The 15,116-nt window shown below is 40.7% G+C and overlaps 1 protein-coding gene across 1 annotated transcript in view; it reads right to left on the reverse strand.

The window, feature by feature from the left end:
• The window catches only part of ZWILCH (zwilch kinetochore protein), a 43,493-nt gene that overhangs the window by 10,344 nt on the left and 18,033 nt on the right, over window positions 1–15,116 (reverse strand). Inside the window, exons 9-18 of the mRNA XM_008708556.2 lie at window positions 14,529–14,622; window positions 13,748–13,797; window positions 13,035–13,140; window positions 12,017–12,096; window positions 10,113–10,269; window positions 9,565–9,593; window positions 7,103–7,239; window positions 5,880–5,975; window positions 4,166–4,278; window positions 1,073–1,187 (exon numbers count right to left, since the gene is read on the reverse strand). Of these exons, the coding sequence (XP_008706778.1) occupies window positions 1,099–1,187; window positions 4,166–4,278; window positions 5,880–5,975; window positions 7,103–7,239; window positions 9,565–9,593; window positions 10,113–10,269; window positions 12,017–12,096; window positions 13,035–13,140; window positions 13,748–13,797; window positions 14,529–14,622 (951 nt within the window). The 3' untranslated portion in view covers window positions 1,073–1,098. The remainder of the gene's footprint in view (window positions 1–1,072; window positions 1,188–4,165; window positions 4,279–5,879; window positions 5,976–7,102; window positions 7,240–9,564; window positions 9,594–10,112; window positions 10,270–12,016; window positions 12,097–13,034; window positions 13,141–13,747; window positions 13,798–14,528; window positions 14,623–15,116) is intronic.

Consider the following 15,116-nt stretch of genomic DNA (forward strand, 5'->3'; position numbering starts at 1 on the left):
CATAGCGGAGGAGCCTGATGTGGGGTTCGATCCCATAACGCCGGGATCACGCCCTGAGCCAAAGGCAGATGCTTAATGACTGAGCCACCCAGGTGCCCCTATCTCAAACATTTTAAAAAGGGTATTTATATCTGGGGCTTTAGTGCTACAATTGGGCTGGGGTAAAACCGTTTTGTTCTTTTTAAATTTTTATTTTATTCTAGTTAATTAACATACAGTAAAATATTGGTTTCAGGAGTAAAATTTAGTGATTGATCACTTAGATATAACACCCTGTGATCAACACAAGCGCTCTCCTTAATGTCCATCACCCATCTAGCCCTTTCCCCACCCACTTCCCTCCAACAAACCTGTTTGTTCTCTAACGTTAAAAGAGTCTCTCATGGTTTGCTTCCATTTTCCCCCACCCCATGTGCTCATCCGTTGTTGTTGTTTTTTTCCTTAAATTCCAGGAGTGAAATCACATGGTACTTGTCTTTCTCTGACTGACATATTTCACTTAGCATAATATACTCTAGCTCCATCTATGTCATTGCAAATGGCAAGACTTCGTACTTTTTGATGGCTGCGTAATATTCCATTGTATATAGATACCACCTCTTCTTTCTTCATTCATCAGTCGATGGACGCTTGAGCTCTTTCCATAGCTTGGCTATTGTTGATAATGCTGCTATAAAACCTTAGGGTGCTGAGGTAAAATTGTTTTTAACAGAACTTTGCTTTCAATGTCAAATCGACAAGCTCGTTTAGGGTTTTTCTCTCCCATCAATGTTTTGAAATCAAACTCTCTACCACACATACAGATTTAAAATGCAAAGACATTAGCACTCAAAAAAATGTTTTTGTTTTTCTGGTTTGAGGATTAACCTGACCTATTAAGTTGACTACAGAAGGCAGAAAGGAAATTAAAGACTTGCATTGCTCAAGAACATCTGGTGAGCCTCTTGCGTGATGACTGAAAAACAATCCATATTCCAAATGGATTAAATCAACAACTCTGTTGTAGAAAAAACTGAAACATAAGATAATACATTACAAAGTATTCGGAGGGAACACAAAGTGAACACACTACCTTGCAGAGGACTCCAGCAGCAGACTTCACTTGAAGTGCACCTGGCTGCAGGTAACCAGGTTAGTGAAGGACATCCTTTCTTCCAGGCTACCGTTCAGTGTTAATTCAGAAACATCTGTAACCGGACAGAGACCAGAACTGCTTACCAGCCTGCTAGACTTTCTACTATATACTGCTGAATTTTATAGTAATCAAGAGAGAATCTGAACGACAAGTGTCTTCTATTTAGAATTTATGAGACAAAACCCAGTAGGGATGATTCCTTTAAATAGTAAACCCTTTGATGTACTGAAAACATGATTAAAGAAAATACAAAGCAGATTCTTTTTAAATTCTATATTTTTAAATTGGGAACCTACTGCTTTATCTTTGTGCCTCATCCACTATGGTTAAACGCTTTTTCCAATCTTAACATATGTTTCAGAAAACAATTTCTACTTGGGATTTCTAATCTTAGGGCCAGACACATATGCATTTTTTCCTCTGAAGACTGCTGTATTTAAGAAATAAATGGTACCATTAACATTTAGATGAAATTATGTCCCCGTTCTTATGGGTCCAACATTTTGGTTTCCACGTTCTCACCATTCTCAACAATCATTTGTGGAGTGCCCAGTGGGCAAGCAGCACTCTCTCGGACACTGTTCTTCTCTACCTTCACCCCAAATCACTATTCTCTTTCCCATGACACTTCTTCTCAATCTTTCTGCCTTTGATCTCAATGTTTTACTCAACAGTATCACAACATGAGACATCTTGAAAAGCTCTTAGGTGACCTAAGTGCTCAGTCCAATGAGGCAGGAAGTCTAACCTCTGAAATGCGCATGATGTTTGGCAAAAATAAATCATAACTGGGCTTTAGTATCTACAATTGGGTCTTTGACTAGCCCATGATGCTTACAAGTGAGGGCCTCCTTCACCAGTGGGTCTTTGGGTTGGAAGTGACTGAATAATTTCTAGATAAACACATCAAGAACATAAGATGCGGAGAAGAGGTTATAAAGTTCTAGCAAAAATGGAGTATGAGTGCTTTTCCAAGCATGCAAAAATATACGATTTCATAAGAATTCCTATCTAAAAAAAAAAATTCCTTATTTTCATAGACGGAGTCATTGGAATAATGCATCAATAAATTGTTTTAACTCTAACTAAAGTAACTTTCACTCTTCAAGTAATCTGCATCAAAGACTCTGGAAGGTACGTTTAATCTATTTCACTTACTCAGCATCATTGAAAAAAGGTGTTTAATCTTGCATGGATTTCCTCATAAAACAGGTTTAATCTTTATGTAATAAAACTTACTTTAAAACGGCATTTCCAAAAATGTATCACATATGTTCATAGCTTTAAAACTTTATTTTTAATCATAAAATATAGGTCTTTTAAAAAACCAAACCAAACTGAAACAACATATGTAGAGAAACAAAATGCTTAAATTGGTGGTTCTCAAACTAGCTGCACAACGGAATCACCCGGCCAATGCGGAAAATCACTGATGTCCAGGCACTACTAGCTCCAGAGGTTCTGATTCACTTGGTCTTGGTATGAAGACTTTAAAAGCTCCCTCAATGATTTTAATGTTCCCCCAAATCTGAGAACAACCCCTGCCCCCATCATGCCACACCTTCAGGTTAAAAGTTCATCGTATCCTTCCAGATCTTGTCTCATGCTCCATTCTCCATATTTTTTCCAGGCTTTTGCTACTGTAAACAACATCACAGTCGTTCATAGGTCTTTTTCCACATGTCTGGCTTTATGTATGGAATAAATCCCTACAAATAAAACTACTGGTCTACAAAATGTATTTTAAACTTTGGTGGGTATCGCTCTCCACAGGATCTGTACAGTCTTACACCCCAACAGGCAGTGTGTGAGGCTGATCACTGGTTCACATCCCTGCCGGTACTGGGACACCAAACTTTTTGGTCTTTGCTAATCTGACAGGGTAAGGATGGTGTCTCTGGAATATAAAAGTGCAGTTCTCTTACTATAGGTGGGGCTGAGCACCTTTGGTTTTGAAGATGACATCTGAATTTCCTTTTTGGTAAACTGTTCATGTTACTTGCCCATTTTTCTATTGGGTTATTAATATATTTTTCTTACTGATTTGAAAGTTCTTTTTATACTAGGCAACGTAGCCCCTTTTCTGAACATGAGCTGCAAATTTATTTTCCTAGTTTATTACTTGTTGTTTTGCCCCTGGTACTTTTTGTCATGCAGAAATTTTTCTAATTTTATATGGTTGATTTTCAAGCTTTATATCTTTCGGGTTTCATATCACACTTACAAAAGACAGAATGATTTTAACTGATGGTTCTTGGGAAAATTTTTCAGTTTCTTTAGGACTTGGTCTCATTCAGCCATATGAACAGAGAAGTTTCCATTATGCTTGAAATCAAAAAACATTTCAGGGAGAAGAACAAACATTTTCTGGAAATAATTTTGCAAGGTACCAATCTCTAAAATAGAACTATTTGTATAGTTCTGCAGTTCAACATCCAGCAGTGGCTGACTATAGGCTTTTGAAATCTTTTCAGATTCTCTCTTAAAACTATCAGATTTGATTTTGGATAACCATCGCAATATCTGAAATGCAGCCATTTAAGATCTATACGAGAGAACAGCATCATGCACTCCTCACACACGAAGATAATAGTTTTGCAGGTGCTTGCTGAAGGAAAATACTTGGAGCCAACTTCTCACACCCGGGGCCCACACACATTCTCTGACACGGACCATCTTTGATAGAACATTAGAAGTATCAACCCTCTTCCAGCCCTCTGGAGAAGACATTAGGGCAGAAATTTCATCACTGAAAGAGTACACAGAAGAATGAGTTGGCATCCCAACCTTATAATCTATTATTACGCCTGTATCCCTATTGCTTGATCTCTTTGAACAAAAGTTCCTCTACCCAGGATAATGAGAAAAAGCACTCTTCCGGGGTTTTTTTCCAGAATAAATATGTTGTACACCTAGAGTTCAGGAAAATTACTTAAAACTGAACATGAGAGCTCTCATACTGTGCCAGTAAAGATTCGGTTTCTCTTCCATTGGAAGAATTTATCTGAATAGATGACAAACCATCTTTACCAGGTTTGTGGAAACTCAGATGGTCTACAGGTGCGCTGTCACTCAGCTGCCAAACTGTTTTCACCTTCTTCTGACCGCCACTAATTTCCACTTTCCATTTCTGTGGCTTCTCACTAAGGAAAGAAAACACATCAAAGGGGAAAAAAAGCCCCAGTTATTTTCTTTTCCTTCCTTCCTTCCTCCCTCCCTCCTTTCCTTCCTTCCATCCATCCTTCTGTCCTTCCTCCTTCCCACACTCCCTCCCTGCCTCCCTTCCTTTCTTCCATACTCATTAGCGAAGTCCTAATGTGAGAGGCACAGGGGAAGAAGAGACGGACAGGTAGCAATTCTAAATTTTGGGTCTTGGTCAGAACTACCTACAAGACACTGACAATGGGCATTCACATCTAACAGGCGTCTAGAAACATGGCCTAAAGCTGAGGAGCTAGAGATATGAGTTACAAATCATCATTAGCACAGAGGAAGCGAGGCCTTCGGTATGAACACAATCATCCAGGGAAGACTGAAAGTAGGAAGAAAAGGAGGCAGAAGGTGGAGTTCTGGTGAAAACCCCCATGAAAAGCAGGCAGAGGAAGAACTTGAAGAGAGATCTACTCTCGGTCTTGGAGGTGGTGGGCCAGAAAGAAAAAATTAAAATTAAGACAGAAGCTATGTCACAGAAATGAAGCAAGGGGACAGGTCCAAGAAAGGAATAGTGTTAAATGCCAAACAGCCTTGTGAGTGCTGACTTATAAGGAGAAAGAATTGGTGGGCCAGCTAATGACACAAAGGACTAAAATACACTCTTTTACTAGAAAGTTGTCCACTGGATTTGGCAATTAGGAGGTCACTGGAGACCTCTGCCAGAGCAGTTTCAAGGAATGACAGGGTTTGGCTGAGAAGGAACCAAACTGAGGGAGGGTATAAACAGAGGGGCTTCAGTAGAAGAGAAATTTCAAGTACATTGCATGCAGACAGAAGAGCCAGGGAGACCATCATTTGAGGCGACCTCAGAGTCCATGTGGATGGCCAATCCATCACCTTAGCCTCACAGTTCCCACACTTCCTCAGTCCCAAACCCTCTCACTTCCACAGCCATACCCTTGACTTTGTCCTCATTACCCTGATCACTTCCTTCCCAATCTGTCATTTCCCTTCTGGTATATTTTCTGCCCTATACTGTGGAGGAATTACAGACTGAGAGAAAAATGAAAGACTAGAGGCCTACGGGTAGAAAGAGAAAAGACGAAAGAAAGGTCTGGGAGAGGGGGCAACTTCTATCAGATGACAGTCAAAGAGCCGGACAGAGATGATTAAGGTTTCAGAGGTGGAGCAGCTCTTGGTCATGAGATCCCCAGTGAAAGGACACAGAAACTGCCCAGGAAAGACAGCCAGGCTTAAAGTACAATTTTTTTTTAAAGATTTTACTTATTTATTTGAGAGACAGAGAGAAAGAGTGCATGTGCATAAGTAGGGGGAGGGGCAGAAGAAGAGGGAGAGGGAGAAGCAGACTCCCCACTGAACAGGGAACCAGACATGGGGCTCGATCTCAGAACCCTCAGAACATGACCCGAGCTAAAGGCAGACGGCCACCCAGGCACCCCCTCCTTAAAGTATAATTTAATTATTAAATTGCTGACCTTTGATATAAGCTTTTTACATGACCCGAGCTAAAGGCAGACGGCCACCCAGGCACCCCCTCCTTAAAGTATAATTTAATTATTAAATTACTGACCTTTGATATAAGCTTTTTACAGCAGTTGGTCTGACGGGCAGCTGAAAAACATGTTGCTCATCAAGAGGATTTTGTTTGTAATATTTTATGCAGGATCTAAAACAAACAAACAAACACCAACAACGATAACCTCTTTTGGAAAAAAATGTCCCTTGGAGATAAAGGCTTTCTGGTAATCTAAAGCTCATAAGGGGAACTCTCCATTCAGTACCACTAACCAAAACAACAACAAAAGAATAATTTCAGGGCCACAAAAGTAAACAAAATAACGCACCCTCCCCCTGACAAAAAAGTTCGGTCGTTTTTGACTCTGAGAGGAAATCTCATTCAATTTTTTTCCCAATTTTTGAACATCAATACAAGACATATTTCTCACAAACATAAAATAATTTAAGTTGAGCCAAAGTAAAGGCATGAGTGGAGAGAAAGAGGTATCAGAAAAAGAAAATCAAAACAGAAGCAAGAGAGAGACGATATAGCCTCCATGGTTTTCAGACTCTGGGGAATTAAAGAGTTAACTCATTTATCTATTCATCTTTAATGAAAATAAATCTTAGATTCTGTAAACAACAATTTCAAACTCTTCCGCATACGACTGAGACAAATTCTGATTTCGGGAAAGGCTGTGGTACATTTCCTTCCACGGGGAGAAACCCAGCCCATCCATCGGATGGGTCACTCATTTCCAATTTGAAGCTTCAAATACACCTAAGACACCAGCAACCCACGTAAGAGGATCGTGCCAAACTGTTTCTAGTCAAACTGATCAGCAGAACCTCTAAAATTACAGCAGTGCTGTTGACAGAGGTCTGGTAATAACAGTTGCTTCCATTCAATTACCATATGACGATCTAGCAATGATTCGTTTGGCCCCAACGTAGAAGGACAGAAAGAAAAGAGAAGAAAATAGTCATGAAGCACCTACTAGGTGTTGGGTACTTTATACACATGCCATCATTGAACCCCAACAACAAACACACAAGGCAGCAAACACACTTCCCCCCTCAGGAAGTCAGAAAGTGCTAGAGCCAAGTGTTGAACCTGAGCCCTGAATCCAAAGGCTTTCCCTTCCTCTGACAGGGACTGAAAACCATTCTGCTACCGTGAAGACAGGCTGTACAGAGTCCAGCCTAACTGATAAGAAAAACCGCACACCCTGGGGCTCCAGCTATTTCACAAGAGAATACATGTTTATGTGACGGGAACAAGCCAGCAATACTCACTGTGTCAAAGCAAAGAGGAGCTCGTGTTGGGGCTTAATGAAAAGCATGCAACTGACTAAGATTTCTAGAATATGGTGGAGTTTTTGAACACGATACACCTGCTCTTGTTCGTCTACTGATGGAGTAATGAAGTACTCCTGGAATGAAAAACAGTGCAAGCAAAATAGGAGTTACAGAACAAGAACGATCCTTACAAAGCGTGCTAGGCTTGCTAAACCTCAACTATGCTTGATTAACAGGGAAAAAAACTGGGGCACCTGGGTGGCACAGCGGTTGGGCGCCCGCCTTTGGCTCAGGGCGTGATCCCGGTGTTATGGGATCGAGCCCCACATCAGGCTCCTCCGCTATGAGCCTGCTTCTTCCTCTCCCACTCCCCCTGCTTGTGTTCCCTCTCTTGCTGGCTGTCTCTATCTCTGTCAAGTAAAATAAAATCTTAAAAAAAAAAAAAAAACAGGGAAAAAAACTGGAGGCAGCCAGAGAGAATTTACCACCTTTCAATATTATTATTCTGTAGACTAAACTACATGTGAAGTCGTTACTGAGAATGTTCTCAGCGAACCGTTACATTCTCTGGTCAAAACAAATCCGAGAACTGCCTTACCAAGGAGGCCTGAGTGGGTAACTAATACCACCCACCAAGCTCTCCAGATGGCATGACAGGCAAACCCACAAGCTAATTCTTAACTTCAATACCCTTGCCGGGCTGATGGAAGTGTCCACCCCTAAAAATAGGTGACAAGTACCAAGAAGTTAATCCAGTGTATTGATCAGCTTCCACTCACATCTATTATTGCTAAATTGGTACAACCGTTTAAAAAAAGAAACTTGGCAATGTATGTCAAGCTTCATAAAATGCTCAGACCCCATCCTACTTCTGCGAACAGATCCTAAGGAAATTCTGCATGGAAAATATGGCAGGTGGAATTCTACGATGGCCCCCAAGATTCCCACTGCCTAAAGTACACATCTTGTATAATCCCTTCCCCTTCAGTGAGGCTAGAACTTGTGAATATGACGGGATGTTACTGCCATGATAAGGTTACTAAATGAGTGACTTTGAGTTAATCAAAAGGGAGATTATCACCTGGTCATCATTATGACCTACCTAATCAGGTGAGCCTTTTAAGAGAAGGTGAAGCATTAGAGATGCTCTCCTGTTGGCTCTGAAGACAAACTGTCCACCATGTTGTGGAGAAGGCCACATGGCAAGGACCCACAAGCAACCCCTGAGACCTGAGACTGGCTCTGGACCAAGAAATGGGAATCTTGGTCATCGGGCCACAAGGAAATGAATTCGGCCAACAACAAATGAGGGAACTCAGAAGTAGATCTTTCCCTAGTCAAGCAGATGGCTGACACCTTGATTTCAGCCTTGTGAGACCCTAAGCAGAGGACCCAGCTAAAATGTGCCCAATACCCAACCCCAGGAAATTGTGATGTAATACATCTGGTTCATTTATGCTTCTACGTTTGTATTCCAGGAGTCCCCCTTTATCTAAGGTTTCACTTTCCACAGTTTCGGTCCCCCTGAAAGGTCAATAGTGGTTTAATGCTAGGTCACAGTGCCTACATCATTCACCTCACTCGAGCTCATCGGCATTTTATCATCTCGCATCACAAGACCCGTGAGTACAGTAAGGTATTTTGAGAAAGACAGAGACCACACCACATAACTTTTATTACAGTATATTATAATTGTTCTATTTTTAGTTATTGCTGTGAATTTCCGATTGTGCCTACACTTTAGGATAGGTAAGCGTGTATAGGAAAAGACACAGTATACACAGGATTCAGTCCTGCCCGTGGAAATCCCCCATGGATAGATGGGGACTACTGTAATTTGTCATGCAGTAACAGGGAATGAATACAATAAGGGGAAAGCATCAGAATCATTTGAAATAGGAGAGGACTTGTTTTAAAAGACATATTCTCGAGCCCCACGCCTATGGAGTCACTGGGGCCCAGGAATTAGCAATTCAATAAGACTTCAAGGAGTTTCTCCAAGTTTAAGGACTATTGTGTCAAAAGTTTGGAGTCAGGGGCGCCTGGGTGGCACAGCGGTTAAGCGTCTGCCTTCGGCTCAGGGCGTGATCCCGGCGTTACGGGATCGAGCCCCACGTCAGGCTCCTCTGCTATGAGTCTGCTTCTTCCTCTCCCACTCCCCCTGCTTGTGTTCCCTCTCTCGCTGGCTGTCTCTATCTCTGTCGAATAAATAAATAAAATCTTAAAAAAAAAAAAAAGTTTGGAGTCAAACCATATTAAAATAAAAAGAGGCAAATGAAATGACTAGGGGGGATTCATGAAAATAAAGAATACTTTATCTGTTATTTACTTATTTGTCTACTTATCTATGTTTCCTAGGTCCTAGGACAGAGGCTAGCTAGCACAGAAGAGGTACTCAGTATCTGCAGGCAGAATGAATAAAAGAAAAACCAAAAAAAAAAAAAAAAAACCAAACTCACCAAATGATTCAAAGATGCAAGTTCCTGACCTACAAGAAAAAATACATAAATGCAAATAAGCTTTGGGTATTGTCCGTTACTTGTTAAGGAACCTAAGTAAAATTTTTCAGAGCTCACATATAACAGGGATGGTCAAGCTAAAGAGCTCCTCGGAAATGGCCCAATTTTCTGGCACGTTCCACCATAAATATGTATTAATACTATTCTGTAACGATCACAGCTTGTCTCTAATAAAAACAACCAAGTGCTGCGTATTAAGACAGCACCCCACAAAAAGGTTTTTTTATTTACTACACCAACCTTGGAGGATCTCAAAATGTTTGAACTCAAACCACAAGCAAACAAAAACTAGAGTTCTATTTAATCAAATATCATTATCAAGAAGGAAACTAAGAGCCAGAGAACAGAAGTGCTGATCTCACAGGGAACCAGGGGCAAAGCCAGGGCTGTAAATGACTAGGGCCAAGTAGAAAGAGAACATCTGAGAATACCTATGACTGATGACTGTGAAGTGCATTTTAATTTTTTGAGCTGGGAAAGGGACTCACCTATGAAAAAACTGATATAGTCTTTCTTTAGTTTGTCCAGACCAATTTCCAAAAGCATCTTAACTGGAACAGTCCCACTGAGAGCGACTGTGTCCATGGTTCCATGATAAGACTGATGAATAAGCTTACTTAGTAAACTGTTACTCCCACTATGGAGCTAGAAATTAAAAAAAAAAATTATAAAGCCATAAATCAAAACATAATCAAATCCAATAAACAAAAGAGAAGCAAACTGTATTAACTACAAGCTAAAAATGATAAGCATGCATTTTTAGTCTCCTGATACCATCAACTGTTTGAATAAAAAGCCCTAAGTTACAAACACGTCCATTCCTGAAGTGTCATTCCTATATGGTTTGCTTTACTCCCAAGCAACTATGAAGAGGTTCAACTTACCCCCCCAGACACAATTCCACCACAGAGAAGACACAGTTGGTCCACTGAAGCTGTGGAACTAGGACTTCTTTTCTCCCAGCTGAGTAAGTGCTACTGGGCATCTTTCCCAACACTGAACATCTTCCTCTGCACAGAACGCCTGCTACTTCGGGACAACTCCCACCCTCGCTGTTCTGGGTGTGTCAGAAGGAGCTCCTTGGCTACAATATCTAACGTACTAGCTAGCTCATCTGCAAATCAAGAAGAGCTGTGAACTTACAGATCGAACACGTGTACCAATGTTAAACACTTCATTTTAAAGATACCTGAAATACTGGACATTTTCTCACTAATGTCTGTTACCTCTCATCTCCAGCATAACCTTCGGCGTTTTCCTTGCTTTAGTAAGAATGATTTCCGTGTTGTTTGCACTCATTGCACACGGCAGGGATATACTCGCAAACGTCTCACAAACACAGAAAGTCACGTGAGAAAACCTCAGCAGCAGAGGTTAAAATGCCTCCAGTCGCCACGGCCCAGTCAGGGGCAGCGCTCACATGCCTTCGCTTTGCAATGGAGCTCGGTGCACACCCAGGAAAGTTTCCAAGTTCTGGAGTTATGAATTGGCAGCTACCCTATTTCAAAGAATTCCTATGAAATGAGGAATCTTTTGGTTTCTAGTTTTTTTTTACTTAGCTTTTTTTTTTTTTATTGTAAAAGCACAAGTTCACTGTGGAAAATCCATAAAGTGTAGAAATGTAGAATGCAGTTGGAAAAACTCATTTGTAACCGCAGCGCCAGGGGCAACTGCCACAACGTTCTGGTATACTTATTTCCGGGTTTTTCACTCCAAAAGTTACTTTCTTTATGCAATAGCGTATAGTCCTTTCGTTCTACAGCAGGCGGTAAGCATTCCTCCACATCATCGGTCAGCATCATTTCAGCAATGATCACATATGCCATTATGTGGCTCCATTATTATTTACGTAGTCCATTAACGGGAAATTTACATCATTCATAACTTTTTGCTACTATAAATGACACTGTGGTGACTCTTCTAATACATAAAATCTTGATACATGTTCTCCTATGTATGAGCTTAGGGTGGATCCTAAGAAAAAAACTAATGATTCAAGGGGCATGTATGATACATTCTGAGGATCTCAATGCATTATCCAAAATTGCTTTATAGAGAATATCCCAATTTGTGCTCTCATCAGTAGTATATGAGAACGACAGTACTAGTATCTTACACATACTGAACACTTAATTATGAGCTGGGGGCTAGGTGCATTACATGAACTAACATATTTAACCCTAAAACAACACTGTGACATAGGTACTTTTCCTACCCCTACTGTGCGGATGAGAAAGCTGGAGCACAGAGACGTAAAGAAACCTGCCCAAGTTTACACAGCTAAGAAAGACGGAGGGCTGGACTCAAACTCAGGCAGTCTGCTCCAGGCTTATGCCTTAACCTTCATGCTATGCAGCTGAAAAAGTGTTCTAACACACACCACTAAACCTACCCATGGCTGTATATCACCACGTTGTAGACTTTGGATGATCAGCGTGAAACACTTCACCAAGTCTTGATATGAAATCACACCTTGGAAAACAAGTCAGTCCAACATTACTTTCATGGTATTTCTGCAGATCAAATACATCATCAATCTTAAAGATACACAAATAAATAGAAGTATCTATACTTTATGGGTGGGGGAAGGGCAAGAAATTAAAGGCAAAAAGAAAGATTTAACACATTTCTAAAGTAAGAGAGCAAACTCACTGTCACAAAATAACACAGTGCAATATTAAGGAATATCTTTTCCTTTTTCTAATAATTATAATTCCACTAAGGTGGAAGTTTTGATTCATATAAATGTAACATAAAAGCCACCTACATCTTATACTCAAGGCAGGAGAAAAGAACAGACTCTATGAATTGCCTTATCTTAGTACAATTCTTGAGTAGTATGTGTCAATACATTATTAGAAATTTGAGAAGGGGGGCGCCTGGGTGGCACAGCGGTTGGGCGTCTGCCTTCGGCTCAGGGCGTGATCCCAGCGTTATGGGATCGAGCCCCACATCAGGCTCCTCCGCTATGAGCCTGCTTCTTCCTCTCCCACTCCCCCTGCTTGTGTTCCCTCTCTCGCTGGCTGTCTCTATCTCTGTCAAATATATAAATAATATTAAAAAAAAAAAAAAAGGAAATTTGAGAAGGGACGCCTAGATGGCTCAGTCGGTTAAGGGTCTGCCTTCGGCTCAGGTCATGATCCCAGGAGTCTGGGATCGAGTCCTGCCATTGGGCTCCTTGCTCAGAGGGGAGCCTGCTTCTCCCTCTGCCTGCTGCACTCTCACTCTCGCTCTCTCTCTGACAAAAAAATAAATAAATCTTAAAAAAAAAAAAGAATTTGAGAAAAACAGGAACCAGCCTTCCACACAAGACTAGTAGTACGCTAGTCCTGTATTATTTTCAAAGACTTAAAAGTAAACCTAACAAATGACAGAAAACATTTTATTTCATAATCATGACAGACACCTACTACCACTCATTTTGAACCACAGCTGCTCAGCAAAATCCAGATCCCCCCGTACTGTGAAGAGACACTCGATGGAGCGGTCAACCGCAGCACTGTCATGCTTCACTGTCTGAAAAAGCAGCATCAGAGAATACTCAGTTTATTACAAAAGAAAAGGAATAGTTTAAGGCCAGTGAGCTTTCAAATGCTGCTCTGAGAAAATGGGGATCCACAGATGGGAATGAATTTTCTACACCTTCATTCATTCATGAGGAGATATAAATCAAGTGACAGTGAAAAATGGGACCCCTAAAATTATTGTAAAAGTATAATGCCTAAAAGCAAGCATTCAACTTTCCTTCGATGCAAAAATAATTAAATGACATTTGTCTTCATTCTCCTATTTCATCAAATGACAACCTATTTAGCTTAATGATACCAGGAAAGGCACATTAACATACCATCTCATAGTATGTTAGTATAATAATACCATCTTATAGCATATTGACAGAGTCATTTCTGCTTCCCCGCAGTTGATTAATTAGTGATACGTACATATTAGTTCTTAAGAAAAACAATCACCAGTGCTGACATTAAAGACCAACAAAAAACTACCCTCAAAACGCTGCCTTGGCTACACCAGATCCACTTGGAATGGTATGTCGTGAAAGAGAGCAGCACAACCAAATTTTAAAAGCTATTTCAGTGCATATATCTAACTGGTAAGAATCGCTTACCTCTGTGTCTTTTTTTGTAGAATCACCAAGTCCATCCAGCTTATTTAAGTCTAGAGAGGAGGAAAAGCTTCTTAACTCTAGATTTTATTTTTCTGCTCTCTAAATTATTTCCATCCTAATCCTACTTTTGAATGGTAAATGAGGACATAAGTATCACCAGGGATTTTAGCAAATTACTTGACTCTCTACTGAGGGTATGATGCACACCCGGCAGGTAGGTAGGGGTTGGGGATGAACTGAGATACACTGAAAGCCCCTGACACACAACGTTGGGCACATGGTAGGTGCTCAAAGCTTTCTGTTCCATCCCTCTTTTCCTACAATCTCATAGACAGCTGTGGTATATAAAATCTAAATTCAGTATTAATTATTAAAATTACTTAGACCTCTACTGTTAGTAATTCATCTGTCCCTCCGACTATGACAGATCTCACAGCTTTATAAATTTCCCAGCCAAAAAGAATACCAAGCCTAAAAAGACAACTTATTTTTAGGTTTAGAAAGTATAAACTGTTGGGGCGCCTGGGTGGCACAGCGGTTAAGCGCCTGCCTTCGGCTCAGGGCGTGATCCCGGCGTTCTGGGATCGAGCCCCACATCAGGCTCCTCCTCTATGAGCCTGCTTCTTCCTCTCCCACTCCCCCTGCTTGTGTTCCCTCTCTCGCTGGCTGTCTCTGTCTCTGTCAAATAAATAAATAAAATCTTTAAAAAAAAAAAAAAAGTATAAACTGTCAACTAAGAAAAATCAACAATATACAGAGAGTGAGTTAGGAAAACAAGGACCATTCAGAAATTCCTGCACAAGTTCAACAGCAGATTTTACTTCCAGAGGCTCGGGCCACTCGGTTACACCAGTCCGCAAACCATTAACCAAAACCTAAGAGAGATTAAAAAGAAAGAAATCCGAAATTTTTTTAGCAAAAAAAAACATAGCTTAATCAGTAGGAATATATTTAATAATAATATTAGTCATTATAACATTTCTTGAACGTTTAACCACATGCCAGGCGCAGTTCTAAGTGTTTTATATGTGGTATGGTATTTAATCCTCACAAAAACCCCATCAGGCAGAGATTACCATCATCCCCATTTCACTGAGGCCAAGAGAGGTGAAGTAACTTGCTCAAGGTCACACACTACTGATAGTGCCAAGACACACACCAGCAGTCTGGTACCAAAGACGGTGTTCTAAGGTGACACCATGTGCGTCAGTGCTACCAAGGATTCCAGGCCAACGAGCCTGCCCTGCAAATGCTTGTAATTTTGGTTAAAGGGGACCGATAATCCAGGTGCAATAATCAGGGAACAAAAAAACGTGAAACTGAGTGGAAGTTTATATAAACATAATATAAATGCATATGCCTGTACATA

The sequence above is a fragment of the Ursus maritimus genome, unplaced genomic scaffold, assembly GCF_017311325.1.
Source record: "Ursus maritimus isolate PB19 unplaced genomic scaffold, ASM1731132v1 scaffold_27, whole genome shotgun sequence".
Taxonomy (NCBI): Eukaryota; Metazoa; Chordata; class Mammalia; order Carnivora; family Ursidae; genus Ursus; species Ursus maritimus.